Source organism: Physella acuta, unplaced genomic scaffold (genome assembly GCF_028476545.2).
Source record: "Physella acuta isolate Inbredline_101_S28 unplaced genomic scaffold, ASM2847654v3 ptg000571l, whole genome shotgun sequence".
In the NCBI taxonomy this organism is placed as follows: domain Eukaryota; kingdom Metazoa; phylum Mollusca; class Gastropoda; family Physidae; genus Physella; species Physella acuta.
In genome coordinates this window covers 532,795-555,208 of record NW_026732090.1, presented here as the reverse complement: position 1 = coordinate 555,208, position 22,414 = coordinate 532,795, and the positions used below count along the sequence as shown (strand labels likewise).

General features: G+C 34.1%; 3 protein-coding genes across 11 annotated transcripts; 1 reads left to right on the top strand and 2 right to left on the bottom strand.

Annotated features, from left to right (window-relative positions):
• Nucleotides 1-843: 843 nt before the first annotated feature.
• LOC131946788 (ribonuclease Oy) lies at nucleotides 844-7,492 on the bottom strand. Of its 6 annotated transcripts, none has more exons than XM_059307724.1 (10): nucleotides 7,382-7,492; nucleotides 4,914-4,979; nucleotides 4,534-4,627; nucleotides 4,297-4,346; nucleotides 3,691-3,766; nucleotides 3,481-3,548; nucleotides 3,123-3,236; nucleotides 2,257-2,305; nucleotides 1,881-1,949; nucleotides 844-1,240 (listed from the first exon to the last, which is right to left on the bottom strand). In XM_059307724.1, the coding sequence occupies exons 1-10, from the start codon at nucleotides 7,393-7,395 to the stop codon at nucleotides 992-994; spliced, it is 849 nt and encodes a 282-aa protein (XP_059163707.1). In that variant the 5' UTR covers nucleotides 7,396-7,492; the 3' UTR covers nucleotides 844-991. The 6 variants fall into 6 exon arrangements, with proteins under 6 accessions (XP_059163707.1, XP_059163705.1, XP_059163709.1 ...); XM_059307722.1 differs by lacking the exon at nucleotides 7,382-7,492 and adding an exon at nucleotides 6,878-6,986; XM_059307726.1 differs by lacking the exon at nucleotides 7,382-7,492 and adding an exon at nucleotides 6,797-6,836.
• On the top strand, nucleotides 6,797-22,407 carry LOC131946782 (uncharacterized). Of its 4 annotated transcripts, none has more exons than XM_059307711.1 (14): nucleotides 6,797-7,001; nucleotides 15,854-15,977; nucleotides 16,124-16,175; nucleotides 16,548-16,656; nucleotides 16,972-17,287; nucleotides 17,570-17,734; nucleotides 17,870-17,977; nucleotides 18,127-18,285; nucleotides 18,750-18,789; nucleotides 18,921-19,042; nucleotides 19,798-19,889; nucleotides 20,002-20,070; nucleotides 20,149-20,298; nucleotides 20,858-22,407. In XM_059307711.1, exons 2-14 carry the CDS (start codon nucleotides 15,869-15,871, stop codon nucleotides 21,275-21,277), a joined length of 1,911 nt encoding a protein of 636 aa, XP_059163694.1. In that variant the 5' UTR covers nucleotides 6,797-7,001; nucleotides 15,854-15,868; the 3' UTR covers nucleotides 21,278-22,407. The 4 variants fall into 4 exon arrangements, with proteins under 4 accessions (XP_059163694.1, XP_059163692.1, XP_059163695.1 ...); XM_059307709.1 differs by lacking the exon at nucleotides 6,797-7,001 and adding an exon at nucleotides 13,734-13,825; XM_059307710.1 differs by lacking the exon at nucleotides 6,797-7,001 and adding an exon at nucleotides 13,983-14,030.
• LOC131946790 (mucin-2) lies at nucleotides 10,916-13,860 on the bottom strand. The gene is made up of 4 exons (XM_059307728.1): nucleotides 13,817-13,860; nucleotides 11,850-12,003; nucleotides 11,497-11,715; nucleotides 10,916-11,384 (listed from the first exon to the last, which is right to left on the bottom strand). The coding sequence occupies exons 2-4, from the start codon at nucleotides 11,971-11,973 to the stop codon at nucleotides 10,954-10,956; spliced, it is 774 nt and encodes a 257-aa protein (XP_059163711.1). The 5' UTR covers nucleotides 11,974-12,003; nucleotides 13,817-13,860; the 3' UTR covers nucleotides 10,916-10,953.
• Nucleotides 22,408-22,414: the final 7 nt, after the last annotated feature.

Genomic DNA, 22,414 nt, shown 5'->3' with positions numbered 1-22,414 from the left:
ATTAGCTCTAGTAGGTCATGTGACAGACAGAACATTAGCTCTGGTAGGTCATGTGACAGACAGAACATTAGCTCTGGTAGGTAATGTGACAGACAGAACATTAGCTCTGGTAGGTAATGTGACAGACAGAACATTAGCTCTGGTAGGTCATGTGACAGACAGAACATTAGCTCTAGTAGGTCATGTGACAGACAGAACATTAGCTCTGGTAGGTCATGTGACAGACAGAACATTAGCTCTAGTAGGTCATGTGACAGACAGAACATTAGCTCTGGTAGGTCATGTGACAGACAGAACATTAGCTCTGGTAGGTCATGTGACAGAACATTAGCTCTGGTAGGTCATGTGACAGACAGAACATTAGCTCTGGTAGGTAATGTGACAGACAGAACATTAGCTCTGGTAGGTCATGTGACAGACAGAACATTAGCTCTGGTAGGTAATGTGACAGACAGAACATTAGCTCTGGTAGGTCGTGTGACACAACCCAATGGAAGCTCATCAAGATTTACACAGATATAAAGCTGTGCTAGTCTTTATTATAGTAACTCTTACATTTTCTTTCATAAAAAACAAAGTCCATGTTTAATATATTATCCCATTGTATCTTAATTTTAGAAAACTTACAAAACAAAACATTAATTACTCAAAGTAATATATACAGCACAAAGTGTCCATCTTTTAAATCTTTGTGAACATCAGAGTTTCTTCTAGGCATCTCTTCGGGCTGCCGAAGAAAGTCTACTGGCCCCACCAAACGAAATGGACTTTATGTAGAAAATATAGACATTTATCAGTGTCCGCGTCCGCCCCCACCCACCCCCCCCCCCCCCCCCCGAGAAAAAAAGTCTGGAAGAAACACTGGTGAACATTGTGATCATCTTGGTGGATTACAGGACTAATGAATGAAAGTTGAATTTTTTAAATCTGTCTCCCTTTACCATTTTACAAGTAAAAACTTTTCCCTCTGTTATTAAACAGCTGAAGAACCTTAGTTACGGGGGATGGGTGTATAATAAACCCCTGTATTATTTGGGCAGTCTTTGAAATAGCTAGTGACATCAGCAGTTGGATGGGAACCAGACTGTCTTTCAGGCTTGAACTTTAAAACTTTGTGTGAGCTCCCAAGTTTTCTCATCAAGTGCTGCTCAGTTGTGTTGGCCTCTGTACAGTTTCTCCCAGTCAAATCTTTATTCAAACACAGCCAGATCTCTGACAAGTAGTGCTGCTTATCCTCTTTCTTTAAGGAAAATAGAACAGAAACAAATGATGAGAAGTTGAAGAGGAACTCTTCAGCCAACAGGACTTCAATGTCCTTCAACTGATTATTTTTTTAACATTTGGAATTAAGTCAGCCTTTATAACAGGCTTTATTTGTATACCCAACACAATTGCATTCATTGATCAATTAAACTATTGTCAAGGCCACTTTGTATCAGCATGTAAACATTAAGTATAGAAACAGGTGTAGTTAGGTAAATAGTACATGGGCCATGTGAAACCACGCCATGTGAAACCACATCATTGTTTCACTGATACCTACACTACTGAATTAGCAACTAATGGATATCCCAGGACACAGTTGCCTATTGTCTCCCCATTGTATAATAATGGATGATTTACAAATATGAAAATGTACAAAAAACAAACACCAGAATATTTCAAATATTTAACCAAAAAGAAAGGGCAGGCCAGCTACTTCAGGTGTTTGCCTGTGGTTTGCAGGTTGTCATTTGACCATACAAATAGAATACATGAGAACAAGCACAGAATCAAGGTAAACTGCTTAAATCTGTCTGCTAATGCTGATCTACGATTAAACATAAATGTAATTTCAAACTAAGCAACAAAATTAAAAGAAAAGGTTGGAAAGAACTTACATTATACATACAAACAATGTTTGGAATTAACTGAACTCCTGAGTAAACAGCGTTATAGATATCTTGAGGCTGGAACAGGGAGTAATTCAAGTAGAAAATGTTTATACTTTCAGAAAACAAATTTTACAGTTTCATGATTATTTTAATGTAGATTTTATTTATCAATGTCATTAATACAGACTGATTGTTATCCTTTAAATAAATAAATATATATATATATATATATATATATATATATATATATATATATATATATATATATATATATATATATATATATATATTATATATATAAAAAATGCCAGTTATATTTTTTAAATGTACAACCATTTTCTTTTCCAAGTTTAAAAATCTTAAAATCTTTTTACCAACTCACCAGGTAAGTGTCGCTTGTTGAAGGAACTATATTAGCCTTCTGTAAAATTCTGTGAATAAAAGATAATGCAATATTAGCATTTTTTTTTTACTGTAAAAACATAAAAAAATAATGCACTAATATTAACATCATATACTATACTGAAGATGAAAATTAATGCAATAATATTACCCTTCTTTAAAATCTGTATATAATGCAATAATATTAACGTCCTTTACTATATGTACTATATCTAACAATCATATTTGAATTTAATCCGGGGTCGGCGTGGTCGAGTCGGTAAAGCTCATGGTTGCTAAACCGAAAAGTCTCGAGTTCGAACCCCCGGGCAGATGAGGCTCGTTAGCTGGGGACAGCAACTCTTCTAGGAGAGACAACTCCAAAATTAAACAACTGCTGCCTTGTAGTTTGTTCTTGGTTGGACAAAAGGCTATGGAAGCAAATCCAAAAAGAAAAGCAGGCTGAAATCGGAGTCAATGGCCTCAATGGCGCATAACCAGTTGACACGTAACGCTTAATTGTGTTGAAGGCGTGGTCGAGTCGGCAAAAAGCTCATGGTTGATAAATTTGAACAAAGTCTCGAGTTCAAACGCACTGGCAGATAATTCTCGATCCCCTTCAACACTAATAATTAAGAACGAAGAAGAAGAAGAAGAAGAAGAATTTAATCCTTAAGAGCTGAAATAAAAATATTTTGCCTTTATATAAGTGATAGCTGAAGAACAAATATTTCACAGTTATCACTAATGTCCAATTTTAAAAAGTAGCAATATGGACGTTTTCAGTAGAAATATGACAAAGGGAAACTACTCTCTCTGGTATTAAGTCCTTTCCTTAAATTCTAATAAACAACATAAACAACTTACTCCAGCAAATTGATCCCTGAATGAACTCCTAAAGTTTGATTGAAATACTTGAGCTCTCCTTTAAGTATGGGCAAGCTGTAAGCACAGGTGCCATGTTTATCCCATTCATGCTCCCTAGAATAAACAATATAGGAGGATCATGTTACAGTTTCTTCACTGGGGTCAATCATTTGGTAGGGCACACACAGATTTGTTTACAAGACAAATTAGTGACATAAAAATGACATTTCTCTAGGCATACAAGAGCTCTGTTGGGTCTACAACACAAATAATTGACATAAAAATGACATTTCTCTAGGCATAGAGTTCAGTTGAATCTACAATAATTGACATAAAAATGACATTTATCTAAGCATACCACAGTTCAGTTGGGTCTCCACTTTTGTTGTAATAAGGCCATTGCACATTTAACTGGGGTCTCAGCACCTTCACAAAGCAATAAAAAAAACAATTTTTAAATCATTTTGTCGTTTGTATATTAAAAAAAATTTTACTACCACTAATTTTAATCCCAGTCTAATTTAACCTACAGTAAATTATTTGAAGATAACTGTGTAAAATAAATTACCTCAATTTGTTTCTCATCAAACTTCATACTGTTGTTACAAAACTCTGGCTGGGATGAGCTGCCAGGTATTGAAGGCCTGTCATTTTTAAAAAAGTTTTTACCTTATAAGACTTATCAGTTATACAGATAGTTAAACATCATTTCAGACACGATAAATCAACTTTGAAAAGTAATTTCATATAAATTAAATCAAGATAGAAGGAGAGAGGATCTGGCATTGTCTGATTATAAAAACAGTAAAGTAAAGTTTCCCTTTCAAACCTGACTGTCTATGGGGCAAGTGAAGTAGAGTTCACTTGTTTCTGTGACCTCGGCATACAAAGAGATAGTGTGGTCAGCACTATGCCCAGCTGCCTTTACTTTCCCTAACCTGAGTTAGGTACCCATCAGAGTTGGGTGGACTCAAGGACGGTCCACTGATTTGAACCCGGATTCGAACATGAGACTTACGGGTTAGCAGTCCAGCTGTCTACTGCTAGACCGCTCCGTCCCTGATTATAGGCTGCTAAAAATTATATTATTAAATGAATGCAAATAAGTAGATTAAGTAAATTATAAACTAAAAGGTAAAAAAATGGAAAACAAAAATATGTTTTTTCAGTTTACCATAGTCCATGTATTGTCCAGCCATTAACCTGCTCAGGTACAACACAACCCTAACAAAGTGGAAGTGTTACTTTTTATTATAAAATACAAAATGTAAAGCTATACTTATTTTTCAAATGTTAATAATTATTATTTTTTTAGTCTTTGTGTTTTGAAAAAAAAAGATGGAAGCATACTTTATAAAGAGCTGAATGAAATTATTTCTAAAGTATTTTAAACCATATGAAAAGGGCTTACAGAATGTTCAAAATAAATGCACGATGAAGATGGCCAAAACTGGGCAAACAAAAGAAAATCCCATTCTTTGGCCAACTCTGTGACTGCTAAAGCACTGGGAAAAAAAGGTTGAATTATTGAAATTTTCTCTAGCTTATTGCTACAGCATTATCTTCTTAAAAAACTTTTTTTATTCAATAAGTTATATTTTTGTAGGTATAAAAATACAAAGTGTGCTAATACATTAAATTAACTTTTTAACTTCTTAAAATTCCAGAATACAATATATTTTCAAGATGTATAGAATATGTACAATACAAACTAAAGTTCCAAAACTTTCATGTTAACCCCACAAGGTAGAAAAGGATATTATAAATAATAAAATTATGAAATCTACTAACCATAAAGGCAGGCAAAGTAAAACAATCAGTCTCATTTTAAACCGTTCCAAATGGCTTGGGAATAATCTAGAAATGCATTTATAGAACAAACTGATAATGAAACTTGTTTTCAATTTAAAAAGAAAGTGTTAGCTGGCTTATCTAAATGTGCACAGGCCTATTTACGGGGCCCTATCTTTGGTCAAACTTTCACATCTTAAAAGAAAAGTGTGAAGTTCCTAAATCAAAGTTATTTTTTAATATTAAATATGTTCAAAAGATAATGTATAATTGGTTAAAGCGATGATTAAATATTAGCCAAATATAAAGAGCACTTTTCCATTAGATCCTTCTATACTATAGGGTACTTGTCAGACACTTTGTATAGGCTATATGAGTGCAAAATTAATTAATCCTGTGAAGCTCCTGAGGGGCTCATCTGTCCAGGGGGTCAAAATCCAGAGTCCAAACTCTGGACTTTAAGGTTAGCAAGTGTCTGCTCAACTGCCTGACAATGCCATCAAGTAAAAAATGGATTGAAATTCTAATTGATGTTATCAATTTAATAATTTAACATATTGAATTATTTTTTAAAAGCCAAAACAATTTGGTTTTTTATCACAGACACCTGGAGACTTTTGAATAAATTTTTAACATTTTTTTTTTCAATAAATTGGGGTCTGTTGTCTACATATTAGTACATATCATAGGAAGTGTAGCTGTTAGAATTTTTCTAGAATCTCAATCTAAGATCTAGATCTAGATGAATCTCAATCTATCTACTAATTTAGATCTAATAAAAAAAATATGTAGACCTGTTGAATAGGCCTAATAAATAAATTTTGAATTTAATAATAAGAATTAATTAGGCTAATAATAGGCCCTATATATAATAATATAGGCCTATAATAGATCTATATATAATATATTAGGCCTATTTTTTAATTTACTTTTTTAACGTTTAGGCCTTAGGCCTAATAAATAATATTAAATAAAGTAATCTATCGTTTTAGGTATGTAAATTCGCCCGCGGCTAGTAATGTACAAAAATGTCAAGGCTTTAATAGAAGTATTCTTATATATTTGTGTCAAATATTATAGATAAATGAATAATAAACCTAATTCAGTGGCTAAATATATCAATATAGGCAAGAAATTAACTTTAAACAGCAGTGTTTGCGAGCAGGATTTGCTATATAAAAAGTGGCCATCTGAGTTAGAGTGGCTTCCCCTGAATCTTGCGCTATAAGTTTACAATTTTAAAAAAATAAACAAGAAGGCTGCTATAGTATAGTAAATGAGCATGGTTGCATCTGTTGGAAACATCGCTAGTCTTCATTTATTACTGAAAAGTTTTAACTCAGTTGTTTAAATTTATTTAAAAACAGGTAGGCCTAGGCCCTACATAAAATCATTAATGAAACAACTTAACAAGGAGACATTTTTGATATTTTTCAAAACATAAATCCTCCTCAAAATGTGAAATAATTATTAAAATTTAAGGAGTCACCTGTTTTTCACATTACTAGTCGCGGGCGATTTTACGTACCTAAAACGATAGATTTTAGATTTTTAGTTAATTACTATATCTAGATCTAGTAGTAGTACCCTCTATCTATACTCTATCCTTAGATCCTAGATTAACAATTTCTAGATCTCTATACTATTATTAAACTCTATTTCATTTGTCTGGCTTCTTACTATCTTAGTAGATCTAGATGATTCTTCTATGAATCTAGATTAGTATATATATATCGCTAGACTCCGGATCTAGAGTTTTAGGGCCTAAGTTCTTAGCGGCTGCAGTTGCGATCAGTTAAATAAACTAGAAACTAGGCTAACTCTGAATAGAGATCTAGATCTAGGTCATAGTATATAATATCAGCTGACCAACAAAACATTACCCCATCAGTTTCACTTTAGGTATTTTTAAAATTACAGAAAATAGCCAGATAAAACTACTTTAAAAGAAATCAAAATATTACTTTCGAAATCTTTTTATGGTGGTTTCAAAAAGTAATAAAATAGAGTAACTTTTCTTTTCAGCTTTTCTTTTAAGTTTGTAAAATATTTTTTTTAAAGAATAGTCCATTGCTGTTCTTCTCTCAGGTAAGAGACGAATTCAATCTTCTCTTAACGTATCAGTAGACCTATCACTCAATCAATTCAATAGTCATGTTTGTTAATTTATTAACGATCGCCATTTAGATATAGATCAAATTTATTCAAATTTAAATTTCAAATTTATTTTAAGAAACGGTTACAATTGTAGGCACGAAGGCCTTTTTTCACATTGGCCGTTTAAACAAATAAAACAATTCAATAACACATAGCAGTAACATAGCACTAAAAATGTGGAATAAAGAAATAATGTTACAAATACAAAATGAGATTTTAAAAAAAAGAGAATATAATAGATGAATGAGAAATGTTACAATGAGTCAGAGAGGTCAATCTAAGTGTCTCTATCAACTCAGATGAGATTCTACCTTGAACTTTTCATCTTCTATTGTACAATTCCTTTGCGCTGTCCCGCTGTTGAAATATGATTAGTATTAATGCCAAATTGCCAATGCTCATTGAACGAACGACGATCTCACTGCTAAGCGGTGTCCTAAAATACTAATAATTTTTTCGTAACCATAACTGTAACGTCAAATTGCTCGCATATGAAATTTGCGTTATGCCTACCAGAGGCGTAGCGACCCTTCCCGGCGCCCGGGGACAAACTTTTCGATTTGCACCCCCCCCCTCGAGATTTCGATTTGCACCCCCCCCTCAAACTTTCGATTTCCACCCCCTCAACCTTTCTTTCAATTCATATTTCCAACCCAGTTTGGCGCCCCCTAAGGTCGGCGCCCGGGGTCATATGTACCCCCCCCCCGCCCCCCCCCCCCCCCCTCGCTACGCTAATGATGCCTACTGCTTTTCAAAGCACAATGTTCACGTTCCTCTCGTATTTCAAAGCAACATCGCTCGTATCTCAACGATTATAAATGCTGGATAACTCTTATGTCGACGTACGACTGTAGATGTGTGACTTTGGAGGTCATTTAATAAGCGACGTCACACTTCTATAATGGGAAGGGGGGGGGGGTCGAAATTTAGTGACGACATGCGGTGGACGCGGAGGGAAGGGGTCAGAAACTGTGAAGACACACTTTTGCATTTAGCATCTTCCATGCTATTTTCTCCGGGGGGGGGGGGGATTTGAAATTTTCGGGGGGGTGGGGGGGGGGGGGGGGGGGTAGACTTTCTTCGGGGGGGGGGGGGGGGGGTACTGTTAAAAGTATATATTTTTCTATATACATTTCGTTCGGGGGGGGGGGGGGGGGTGAGGAGGATAATTGAGGAGGAACAAGGAACAATAAAACCCGGGAGCTGTGCGGAGCTGTAGGTTCTGTTATGCTTATCCAATACATGTTTGAACAATGTATCTGTTACACTCATTTATTAAATGATTTGGTACCCTAACACTACATATTGTTGCTAGGATATAAGAGAAGTACACACTGCTAGTCCCTAGGGGGTTATCCATAAATGACGTCACGCTTTTTTGACGATTTTTACCTCCCCCCTCCCCTCCGTCACACATCGTCACAAAAAGCCAGACCCTCCCCCCCTAAAATGACGTAACACCTCAGCCTACAACCCCCCCTCAAAATTGCCGTTGAATTTTTTTTTTTTTTAAACATCGATATTTTTCCAAAATCTTGTCTGAACTCTGTCAAAATAGAGTATTTTAATCAATTCCTATTACATTTTATTAAAACAGTTTTCTAAAACGCGAAATAAGGTTTAAAAATTCGTTTTCTAACATTGCTTTTTTATAATGCAAAAGTGTGACGTCGCACCATTTGAACCCCCCCCCCCCTCCCCTCATCACATACCGTCACAAAATTACGGACCCCCCCCCCCTCCTCCCTACGAGTGTGACGTCATTTATGGACGACCCCTAGATGCGGTTTCTAGTTAAATCTCTACTCCCATTACTACCACTGTTCACAATGTCGTCTTGTCTATATCTGTCATATACTCTATTCTATATTTGCAACGATACGAAGATCAAGCTTAAGTAGACAGGATTTTAAAATCTGGGACTTTGTACTTTCATATTTTCTCTACTGGCTGTATCTAATATATATCCGACCAATCCTCTCTTAAGCTTTATCAAACGTCAAACTCTTACATGCCTCTTGTGCTCCACTCAACACAACCACCACGTCTAGTTTTCTCCGCCTGTTATTTTGGTGTTCATTTTAAATATTCAATATTTATTTATTATTTATTGTAGTGAAAAATTGATGGTGATGCGAATGAGAGCGTTTTGTTGGAACGTCTAATTTATAATTTATAATTAATACTCTGAAATGTGTATGTTCGCTTACCCCTAACATTACTAACAAACTCTATACAGTGTAAAAAAAAAAGGAACTAAATTAAGAATCCTTGTAACTAGTGCCACACGTCTATTTCTCATCCATCACTAAATCTGTTAACCTATGCGACTTAGTTCGTATAATTAATTTAATGACATGATCTCTATTCTAGTGCAAGCTAGTGATGTAAAGACGCAGTGGCGTAGCGAGGACGGGTGTCACCCGGTGCGGCACTTAATGGTGTCACCCCCCAGAGGCGTTGCGACCCTTCCCGGGGACAAACTTTCAAGTTTTCGATTTGCACCCCCCCCCCCCCCTCAAACTTTCGATTTGCACCCCCCCCCCCTCAAGTTTTTCTCTATATATTTTGCTATTTTTTGCCTTGGTGTCACCACCCTAAATGGTGTCACTCGGTGCGGTCCGCCCCCCCCCCCCCCCCGCCCTACGCCCCTGTAAAGACGTACATGAAATAGACTAACATTGTAACGTCGTACATTATCACAAGTGATCCAGCTTCAAGTAACTCAAGTAGCACTTGCCATCAAGGAAACAGAATATTACACTGTTGTTATTCTGTGTAAGGCAGAAACTATTGTAGTTGAACTAAGTAGTATGGAGATATTGGAGAGTTTGTAGAATATATTGAAATTAGGTAAAAGGTTTATGTAGCAATAAAATAAATATTTGTATGAGGAATGTTGTGCAATATATAGTAATATACTGTGGATGTTGTGTAATATTTGGTAGTGTACGTGAATGCTGTGTAATATTTGGTAGTGTACGTGGATGTTGTGTAATATTTGGTAGTGTACGTGAATCTTGTGTAAGATTTGGGTAGTGTATGTGGATGATGTGTAATATTTGGTAGTGTACGTGAATCTTGTGTAAGATGTGGTACTGTACGGGGAAGTTTTTTTCAATAGCTAACACCAACAGCTGTCTGTGAGTAAAATAAAATTACAAGGAATTTTTTTAAAAAGAATGTTGTGTGAAGCATCTTGTTTTTTTTTCTATTTTTAGTTAAAACAATTTTAAGCCATTGATGTTGACGTTATTAGTAATATAGATAACGCGACGTGTTTTGAATGTGATACAGACAGGAAATAGTTGTTTTTAAAGCATGATTAAAGCTCTGTGCCTATTATGCCAATGTATACTTTATTTGGAAAAGTTTTGTAAAAACGACATTAAACTGTACACAGCTGAAAGAATAAACAATGAACAAGTGTAACAAAATTCTGGTATGTGAAGGTCAACAAAAAAATCTGGGTTGTTCTGGTCAACAAAAAAATCTGGGTTGTGATGGTCAACAAAAAAATCTGGGTTGTGATGGTCAACAAAAAAATCTGGGATGTGCAGGTCAACAAAAAGCTATGATGTGCTGGTCAACAAAAAGCTATGATGTGCTGGTCAACAAAAAAATCTGGGTTGTGCTAGTCAACAAAAAACAATCTGGGATGTGATGGTCAACAAAAAAATCTGGGATGTGATGGTCAACAAAAAGCTATGATGTGCTGGTCAACAAAAAGCTATGATGTGCTGGTCAACAAAAAAATCTGGGTTGTGCTAGTCAACAAAAAACAATCTGGGATGTGATGGTCAACAAAAAAATCTGGGATGTGTTGGTCAACAAAAAACAATTTGGGATGTGCTGGTCAACAAAAAAATCTGGGATGTGATGGTCAACAAAAAATATCATCGCCAGAAAATAGCTGGAGCTGATGACTCGGCACCACGTGACCTGAGGGGGGACTGGCTTGGACCGTCTGGGTGATGACTGACAGGCGCTGCACCCGAATCTCATCCCTTCTGAGCTGATCAGATCTGGGGGCGTTAACCGCTTGGTCTTGGGCTGCAGCATGGGCGGTATCCTCTGGTGGGGGCGCCACTTGGGCACGGCACGTGACTTTATCCAGAGAAAGACGACGGCGGGATAAGCTTTTCCTTCTTGGACTTGTGGCTTTCACCTGGTCCTCTCTCAAGCTGACGACGTGTGGGTGTTGGAGTGTCGGCCCGGCGCCGTTGGGTAGGGCGGTGTCAACATGGGCCACATCATGGCAGGTTGGGCCACTTGGGGTTGATGGTACCAACTGGTCGCTGGTCATACTTGGAGCTAAAATAGATTCAAATAATGGATTTAAAAAAAAAAAGAAAGACACGATGTATCACTAAGGAGCATCCACATTTAAACATAGTGTGGGTAGATGCTATCAAAGGAGACGTACTATCTGGCGGCAAATGGATTCTCAAGTCTGGTGTTTCTACACCCGGCTGTAAATCTGTCGTCTGTACCGATGGGGGTGGAAGTGAGGGTGATGCTGTAGGGGGCAGTGAGGGTGATGCTGCTGGTGGCAGTGTAGGAGATGCTGCTGTCTGGGAACACGTTTGATGCGTCGCGCTTGAAGGCGTACATGGCACACTTTGGTCTAAGGATAGGTTGTGGCCTATCAATACAAGAAAACAAAAACAAATTAAGACTATATAGATGCAGCAAACAAAGCTAATGTGTTTTTAATTAAAGCATTAAATTCTCTACTGTGCTAGAGTGAATGGAACAGATAAGAAAGCCAATACACACGTTCAATGTTTGGAGTTGTTGGCACTCGGGAGTCTGCAGGGGAACATGGCGGCGCACCCTGACTTGCTTGTATTGGGGTAGAAGTTGCCAGCTCAGGTGTATGGAGGTTCGAATTGGCCAACATCGAGAATTCACCAACACGTTCCAACTGGGACTTTAAAGAGATTTTAAAAGATTATTATAATACCCTGTAACATTATACCAGTATAACTTTAATATTTGAATATACCACCGGTATAACTTTGGTATGAAACACTACATCCGGAGCTAATGCTAGGCTGCTCTTACTGTTTTACGGGTCGTCCTTCAATATAACGTCACATGTATGGGGGGGGGGGGCGGACTTTACATTTTAGCAGTTTTTTTGTGTGTATTTTTTCAATTATAATTTTTTTTTGTGTAAACGTTTGTGTTAGTTGTGATTCTAATTGATTTATGCTAGATCTATACAACAAATGATAACCCAGGTTTTGTAAGAAATCAAGAATTCGCTGTATTAAAAAAACAATTATGGAGTTGTAGGCTGTATTGTGAGGGTTTCTGACTTTTTCTAACTGAGGCAATTAAAATTTTAATAATGCGTGATAGGACAATTTACAGGGACAATTTGTTGGCTAACTTACAGACAGTAGTCGAATTGAAAACTTTTTTTGGACAACTGAATGGCTGGAATTTCAAGGGGAATTGTTACTTCATGGGCCAGTGCTTCTTCCAGCCTTTTTTCTCCGGTTGGGGGCGGGGGGGGGGGGGGGGCACTTGATATTTTCGGGGGGGGGGCGGACACTGGTAAAAGTATGTTTTGTATATAAATTCCATTTCATTCGGGGGGGGGGGGGGGGGGAGGGGGCGGTAGATTTTCTTCCAGATGCCTGAAAGAAACTCTGTTCATGGGGGTGGGGGGATGGGGTGATTTTCTTCTATTTTATAATTTTCTCTGCTGAATGTAAAGTGGAAATGTGAACTTTTCATATCTAAAATTATGGTACGCCACCAACGCCAAAGTCCACTTTATCGAGAGTTCACCTTTTCAACGAGATATGCTGGTCGGCTAGACAGATTCCATTGCTTGTCTTTCATGCATCCCCCCCCCCCTCCTGAGCACGTATCAGACGAAATAGGAAAATTCAACTAATTCATATAGAAAATAGATCTAGATCTATATAATTAAACCACGTCTGCACCCCCTCCCTCACTCACATTGTTGTATACTTTATTGACTAAACACTTTCCACTGGAACTTCCAAATCAGTGGGTGTTTTTTTTTTCAAACCAGTGATTGTGAAAACCTTAATTTTTTAAAGAGTATCATCATAAATAATAAACAATCGATTTAGGTATGTTTTTATCTTTTTTTTTTGTATTTATTACATTTAGTCTATGGGGGTCGTCCATAAATGATGTCACACTTGCAGGGGGAGGGGGGCGTAATTTTGTGACGACGTGTGACGGAGAGGAGGAGGTAAAATCGTCAAAAAAAGGAGTGACGTCATTTAATGACATTTATGGATGACCCCTATGAGGGGCGGAAACGGAGAGGCCGCACACAGCTAGTTGTCCCCATCCTGGTCACTAGAATCTGCTTCTACTTTAAACAAAAGCACTACGCAGAATCAATAACTACTAATAATAGATCTACAATCTACATAAATCTATTTACTATTTACAATCTAGATCTAGAAATGTAGATCTAGATCTACATCGATATAGGCTACAGTCAACAGTCTGGTGCGTTGCAGTTGCAGGCGCATTTCAAATAAGATCTTGATCTAGAAATCTAGATCTAGCCCTACCTAGTACCTAGATCTACTAGATCTAGATTCTAGTACCTAGATCTGGCAATCTAGATCTAGAATCTAGATTCTATGCCTTATTTCATTTCACAAGGGAAATCAGTACTTGAGGCAATATGCACCACTTCATCTAGACTAAGCTTTAAAGTACAGACTAATGATGGAGTCGATAATTACAATTTTTTGGTATTAAACCTTTCAATTAGCCTAGCTTATAATTGCTAAAAATTTAGGAGATAAAGAATATGTTACAATTTAGACAAATGTAAATTAATAAAGCCTTGTCTTTTTTCGTCTTCTTTTTTAATTCAACCCCTGTTTTTATCAACGAAAAAGAACCAATGAACTGTTTGGGAAATGAAAACTTCCGGAAATATTGCAAGAGTTACATGTAGTGATTTCTTTGATTTTGCTTATTTTTAGAAGTTAAATGTAGTTAAATGTAATTAATGTAGATCTTGTATGTAGATCTAGATCTAGATCTAGAAAACTACATAGAAATCTAGATCTATTGAATATTGGACTTTTAAAATAAATTTCTAGATCTAGATCTATAACTCAAAATAAATAAGCTTTAGCAAAATTTGAAAATAATGAATAATGATTTAATAAATTTTAAATTTAATACAAGTTAACAAAAATTATTTAAAAATTAGTTTAAAGTTTAAAATTAGATCTACTAGATCTAGACTAGATCTAGATCTAGGCCTAATAAAAATTATTAAAAACTTTGGCAAAATCACGATATTCGATAGGCCTATATATTATATAGTAATATATAGAGGAGTTTACACTTTTCGGACACACACCAAAAATTACGTAGGAGCGAACACTTCGTCGGTTTTTGGCTCATAGAAACTTTAATTAGCATGTCTCACGCGAAACCACGGCGCCTGCACGTAAACTGTTCATTTATGAACACTTCCGTGTCAAGTACTTCCGTTTCCTTTCTCAAGAATTATTTTTAGAAATTTTTTAACGTTGCATGGTACGCACATTTCTATTTTTACACCAGCCGGATGAAGTGACCTAGGGTTGGACTTAGGGGCAAAACTTGAACCAATCAATGCTTAGCTAAAAGGTTACACTATAAATAGCTTCTATATATGTATGGAACATCATAAATGTCAAGGTTAATGGGTTTTTTTGTGCTTGAACAATAAAAAAGGGGTGTTCGCTAACTTATTTGGCCTTACATGGGAGCGGACAGCAACACAAAAATATTACTAAATAAGAATTTAGAGCATAAAAGGGGCTGGTTATTGAAGGGAAAGGGTCAAAATAAGGTCAAGAAGGCAATGGAATGCGAAAGAGGAGGGGGAATCATGTGACCTGGCTGGCTTAGCAGCGTACTGCGCAAGCCGCAATGGCTGAATGGGATGAACTTTGGGAGTGTGGGAAAAAGGTTTTATACTATTAAAATTACCCCACAAACAATCAATAACACAATATACATGCATATAATATATGTTTTTATTCATTAAATTGACTTTAAATTATTCTAAATGAACAAAAAGTGCTATGTCCGATGACGGGTGAAGGTGTCCGAACACATGTAAAACTGTATTACATGTGTTCGAACACACGTTAAGACCCCCCAGTCACTATAACAAGAATAGCTTAAGTTCTATGCGTATGAATACAAAATGACACACACATTATTAAAGTAGAATGGTTGCGGATAGATATGATATTTTTTTTTGTTTTCTATGTTAAGCGGTTACTGAATGATAGGTAATGTCTGTGTTTAATATGACATTATGTTATCAAACTAGGAAATATATCTCTTTTGTATGGGTAAAAAAATCTTGTTTACACATTATTTTGTGTGCTATTGCTAGAAAAGAGTAAACTTAACCTTCATCCTTAACTAAATGTAAAGATTCCTGTTTAGACCTAGCAATCAGCTGGGCAGATGCAGCAGAGTTCATGTTTCTTAACCTTGGCATGTGGATGGCACCAAGCCCAAATGCCTTTACTTTCCCCAACATAAGTAAGGTACCCATGAGAGCTGGGTGGACTCTAGGAAATCCTACAGTCACAAGCCCAAACTGAGGTCTGAACTTGAGACCTTCAGGCTAGCAGACCACACCATCCCTTTTAACTAAAAGTATTACTATCACAAAATACATCTCTCACTTTCTAAAATTTAATTTAGCAAAACTCCTATTTAGTGAAATGATTGCTTTCTTAATGTCTTTTGAATTTTTACAGCAATAATTTAATAAAATGAAAAGCCAAGCTAGAACTTACTCCACCAGAAAACCATTTAATAAAATATCATTGAATGAGAGCTGTGAAGCAACAAATAAAATTTTTAACCCTATTTCTACAAAAGGTAGGATTACACAAATTTAACTTTATAAGTAGAACATATTATTAAGGTCAGAATTTTAAGAAAAATTGCTACAGTTATTAAAATTGTTTTGTTTTGCAATACTGTTTTTGTATTAAATCTAATTATTAGATTTTTTTTTGTTGCAGAGAATGTTTTTGAAGACTCTGTTCTAAAACATCTTGAGGTCAAAAAAGCAAAGTAAGTAGACAAAAGGGGGTATTGTTGCTTTTGCTAATATTAGTAAATAAATGACAAACATATTTCCGTAGAAAAATTGTTAGAGGAAATATTTTAAAATTCTCATAAAGTTTTTGCATCTAATAATTACTTTAATATTCGTTCAAACTTTTAAAACTATTAAACAAAAAATTCTTAACATTAAACAGTATTTATAACATTAAGTCACTTGATGTTTTCACCAGTTATATTTTAACAATGTAAAACAATATGAACTTTGAAATAATGTGTTTATATTATTCATTTAATATGCAGAATCTAAAAAATAAATAATTTTTGGTATATTTTATAATGTTTTTTATTAAATATCCTAATGTGTTCTCATCTATTTAGAAAAAAAAATCATAAGAAGAAATCAGAGCTTAAAAATGTTATCAAGAGTACAGTTGAGTTACCAATTGCTGATGAATTATTTCAACTTGATGAAACGTTCAGTAGGAAAGTAAGATATTTTTTTTTAAACAATGAGTTGTATTTTAATATAATAAAAAAGATTGTTTCAATATTTAAATTTAGCTGAGTGGAATTTTTTAAACACTTTACTTCTGTAATAAATTAATCAGTATTATTAAATCAAATTTTGGATTGCCATGCCATATATTTTTAATAATTAAATTTTACTTTACTTTTGATGGTAGCCAAATTCTTTATTTGTTTTAATAACGTTCTATATGTTATAATAAATGGCAGAAAAATGAATAACTTTTGTTTTGTGAATTGCAAAAGTGTTGTAATTTATAATTGTTTTTTCCTGCAGAAAATGTCAAAGAACAAATGTAGAAAATCTAGATCAGCAAAAATAGTTAAAAAGTTAAAAACTGCATCGCATAAAGATGAAGACAGTGAGAATAGCTCATGTTTACTGGATTTAGAGAATCAAAATGATATAGAGCTGCTAATTGAAGGCTGTAATGATGATATTCAAGCTTTAAAACAGCTTGTTGTCAAAAAGGAGGAAACTAGCAAGTTACAGTTTTACAAGGAAAATAATAATCAAAATACTGTAGGCCCAAATCAACCAGTAGACCTCCAGCAAAATGACCTCAGTGTGGAAATAGCAAGGAAAAGTGTTGGTAAGTTACATTATTCAATTATTCTTAGGGGAGTAGGGGAAGGATCACACCCCCTTAGGACCATTTTTTGTAAAGCCATACCTGTTTTATAAATATATGCACCAACTAGCACTAATAGAAAAATTGTTCCTAATTTTTTTGTAATAAAGCAGGACACTAACCTTGCCCTGAAAACCTCTTGCTTGTTGTTTTATGGTACTCTTGTATTTATTACTCTTTGTTTAGTTTTATGAGTAGTTTATTTAGTTAAACCTTTTTTGCTGTATTATTTTTATTCCAAAGAACCATGTATGAAGTCCAACAACTTATTTCAATGGAGTCCTCCGGTCCGTATAGAATACAGTGATGATGAATCGTTGGATGGTACACCAGCTGGCAGTAAAATTCATCTAACTGATGAAGTAAACAAAGATAATGCATCAGAAACTGGATGGGTGACTGTTTCATGTACACAATTGTTTTATGTCAACCCTTATAAAAGGATATGAGATGGTTCTTAATATGACTTACAAAAAATAGAGATGTATTGTTCAAACTACCCTGGTCATACTTCATTACTTGACTTAATGTTTGTTGTTACAGCCAGACAGAGGAAAACTGAAACATTTTCTACAGCAGCAGAGAGCAAAAAGGAAACAGCATCTTCAGTATATGTGTATGATTTAGTATCAACCTACACTTATGGTTCAGGTGATATCATTAATATCAATTTTTAAAACAAATAGTCCAGTATTTTTTTCTCCTTAAGAATTGTATTTAAATGACTATGTTTTAAAAACTGTTTTGAAGCAAGTCCTGTAGTATTTTTTGGTAACTTTGAAATGAACTCAATTTTTCAGGAGATTCCAGCTCAACCTCCTCAAAGCCTGCTCTCATGTCCCCACATGTGAAAATGAAAAAGTTGAAACCAAGGTTAAACTCAACAACATATAGGAATAAAAATGACATTGGGATGGTTGAGTTTCCACCATCATTGTCACCTATTAACACAGAAAAAAGTAAGTAAATAAAGAAAATATTTTATTATAATGTATGCTTAGTTACTAATAATAATGTTTTGTGGTTACATTTAAATAATGTTTTTTAGTGTACGGTTATATTAAAAAAGGGGAAATGTCTTTATAGTATATTGTTTTATATACCCATAGAGTAAATTTTAAAAACATTTTTTTCATAAGTGTCAACTTTTTAAAATTTCTGCTGGTTAGTTACTTCAAATAAGATAAACTCTAGGAGTAAAGAGCAAATTATAATAAATAAATTATCACGTTAATTTTAAACTGTAAAACATTGCTCTAGTGACAAGATATGGTAAGAGAAGGGCTTCTGCTGCAAACACTTGCCATTTACCAACTTTTAAGCTAGGTAAAAAAAAAAACTGGTTGGTGATGCTTTGGTAAGAGTTAAATTTATTTTATTGCAGGTTGTAGTTATGAAATAATTACTTTTTATTTCTCAATAGCCCCAACAGTCAGGAAACTCCAATGTGCCAGAAGCATCAGGTATGGTCTATGTGTGGCATATTTGTTGCAGTTTACGCGTTAACAGTGTATTGATATACATGTAACTGTTACTGTATAATCAATATTTAAATTATATAACATAGTAAAAATATATTGATTGGAATTTTTAGAAAACTATCAGAATCTTGTCCCACTAGAAGAAGTAAAACACCCAAGTGCTCTACTATGTTGTGGATGTCAGATTCTAATACTCAGACCATGGAACAGCTTGGGTTTTCTACAATTCCCCAAAGTATCAACACTATGTCTTCTTTCCTGTTTTGTTTGCAAATTTAATTCAATGTTTGTTTTTATTTTAAGTTCTCCTGTCTAATTTAAATAATATAAGAGCAGAACAAAAGCTGGTTTTGTATCAGCCCAAACTGTTGTAAAGGAAGTGTATAGATTTTATAATAGCCATACCATATTTCCTTTCCACTTTAAATGAAAGAATACAAGGAATGACGTATCAATTTTATTCTATCAAATAAATTGTTATATTTTTGTAGCATTTTTCAATAGTAATTTGCTGTTAGTTTGGGCTTTTCCTGTTTGAACAATGATAAACGAAAAAGTATCTTTCCTTTGAGATTAAGTGCTGAGTTGAGAGTTACATGGCTAATGTAGCTTATGCTGCATGTTGTTTAACATTAATTCTTTGAAATTAATACTAACTAATTGTTCCACTAATATGTTTAAAAATTATTGATGATTACTAAAATAAGCCAAAGTATCTTATGTTTGTGACAATAGAAACATTGAATGTTTTAATTGTTACAATATAATTATTCTATCAATATGTCTAAAAAAATGCAAGGCTAAATATTCATCATGAGAATAAATTTATCACAAATAATTGATAAGAGGTAAAAAAAAAAAAAAACTTGCTGTGAGTAATTGCGGAAAAAAATAAAATAGCTAGTAACAGCTACCAGATCTAGCGCAGAAGATTTACATAAGTGACTATCAAAATTTTGTATCGTGATAAAAAATTATTTTTGCCAACAGGTTGTTACCAAAGTAAAACAAGCTTGAACCTGACAACAAAGAAAGAAATTCAACCTTTGGCTGCTGAGTGTACACAACCTGTGATTAAGATGGTATATTTTTTTTATTAAATGTATAAAAATAAAAACAACTAGGCCTAAATATTGGATACACTATAATTCTAACTAGCTCTAATAATTTTCTTAATTATACTTTATTTTTTAGAAAATGGAGAATCAACAAGCTAATGTTATGAAAACAAGCACCCCAGAGAGTAATCGTATACCTGTGTCTGTAAGTATGGAGCTGTTGGGTTTATTTCTCTTACCTATGTTTATAATATCAACAACTAAAAAATTTTAATTTCCACAGTTTGACATCTCACCCATAGAGATACCAACTTTGAATGATTCTGAGTTTGGTTTTCCTTGCCAAACAAGTACAGAAGCTGTTACAGATGAAATCATAGTGCCTAGCCTGTTAGAACCATCTGTTTTGAGCATCGATTCTCAGCACAACAAGGCCAGTATTTTATATATTAAATGCTTACATTGCTCCTGTAAAAATCAAATTTGTACTAATTTGACCTAGCTTATTCCTTTTTCTACTTGAATCCACCAATCTTTCTAACTTTTCATCTCTACAATACATTTTAATGCCTGAGCACTGTCAACTTCTGGCTTTGCTTACAACCTGTCCACCAGTACTCTATTTTCTCATCCACTCAGCTCTGATGTCACTTAGCCCTTACCCATATAACTTGGCCAGCTCCATATTCATTTGGCAGGTCATGCACAATGATGACTTAAGTCTGTACACTCAAAAACCCTTAGCCACAGTGTTCGGCACCAGTGCTGAAGCTTTTAATTATTAAACTTACTTAAATTATTAATACTAAATCATATTTAATCATTTCAAAATACGTAATTGATTATTTGCTTGATATTTTTCATCTCATTGGTTAGTTTGTATTTATCCTTGTTTTTTTTTTTTTTATTAATGCTGAATATCCTTTCAAAGTATCCAGTTCTGTACATATTTTAGAGTCATCACATGATTTATTAACTCATTTTTATTTTAGCTTTGCAATGACATCAATGATCTTCCTAAAGTTCTGGCATTGGCCAGCTCAAGTGTACTGGAACAAACAGGGAGAGAAACTGTAGTCTTGAGTAGCTCCACTCCACAGAGAAATGTAAAGAAAACAAAACTAAGCAGGTCCAGTGTAGAACAAAAAGAGAGAGAAACTGTAGACTTGAAGGACTCTCTGACAACACAGTCTGTTGGTCCAAGCTGTGACAAACTTGTCAAGTGTAGTGTTCCAGAAAAGGACATTCATTTGTATGAGAGATTTTCCCAAGAGAAAGTTGAAGACTCGCCATCAGGATGTTCACATTTCTTGAGGAAATGGGGGCAGAAAGGAGCTCCCAACATTTGTTGTATTAATTTACTTTGTATGCGAAGTCGTGCTAAGATGTGTTCTAAAAAATCTAAGTTTTAAATTATGTTGCAAAATTTTGTTTACTTTACTTCTCTACATGAATGTATTTTACCTTTCATTTATTAAAATCTTAAAATAGTTGTACATTAACATTTTTTTAACAAGTAAAATTTTGCTGAAGTATTCGTGAAATTATTTATAAAATACAATGAATTTGTATTTAAGTATTTGTTAAATCATATTGACATTGATGATATTGTTCATTTTAACAAAAGCTGTTACATTTTACCCCATCTTTTGTTTAATATGTTTACTCAATTAAATTGTACTAAGAATATTGGCTGTATATTAATTTCTAAATAAAATATTTTTTTCTTTTTTTTTTCAAATTTCATAATAACAAAACAATTGTAAGTTAGAAGTAATTGCTAATATGTTTTAGATATTTTTTCGAGTGAAGATTTGACCCTTAGTTTACATCATGTTCTTCCACGCTTATAAAAGCACAACTGTACATAGCTTTTTTTAAAATACATTTACTTTAAAAGTAATGTGATCTCCTTAACTCATATCCTCATTTGAGATTGTAATATTTAAAATACTACATTAAAAGGTTAATGTTTAACCTAATATTTTTGCAATTAAATAATGTATTCAAGACTATAATGTGTAACAAATGTAAATGCAAAAACATGTGATAATTTATTTATGCCATTAATTCAATATTGCAATGAGTTTTCAGTAATAAATCTAAAATATACTTATGATACCATAGGCCTACTGTGTTGTTATGCCAATATAAAAATGTAATGATTGCAATACTTATTCAGTTGACTCTTTGTATAGTTAAAATACTTAATAAATATGATTTTACTAATGTTAGAGTTTATTCATTAAATCTTCATTAACAATAAAATGTCATTTGAACATGTGAAATCAAACTTTTTTATGAAAATTTTTTTAAAGTAATGTTTCATTGCGTACATTTTTTGAAAGATAACGCTGTTCATCATAGTTAAATGCAACTAGTGTGCCATTTTTTTACCATAATTATTTATTACTCATATCAACCATTTGATGATTTCAAACATGTCACAGCTGGTATTTATTAATGTGATGGATATGGTTTTTACTTAAATGTTACTATTTCAACAATCCCTCAGACAGTCATATTTATTAATAAACTTAAAAAAACAA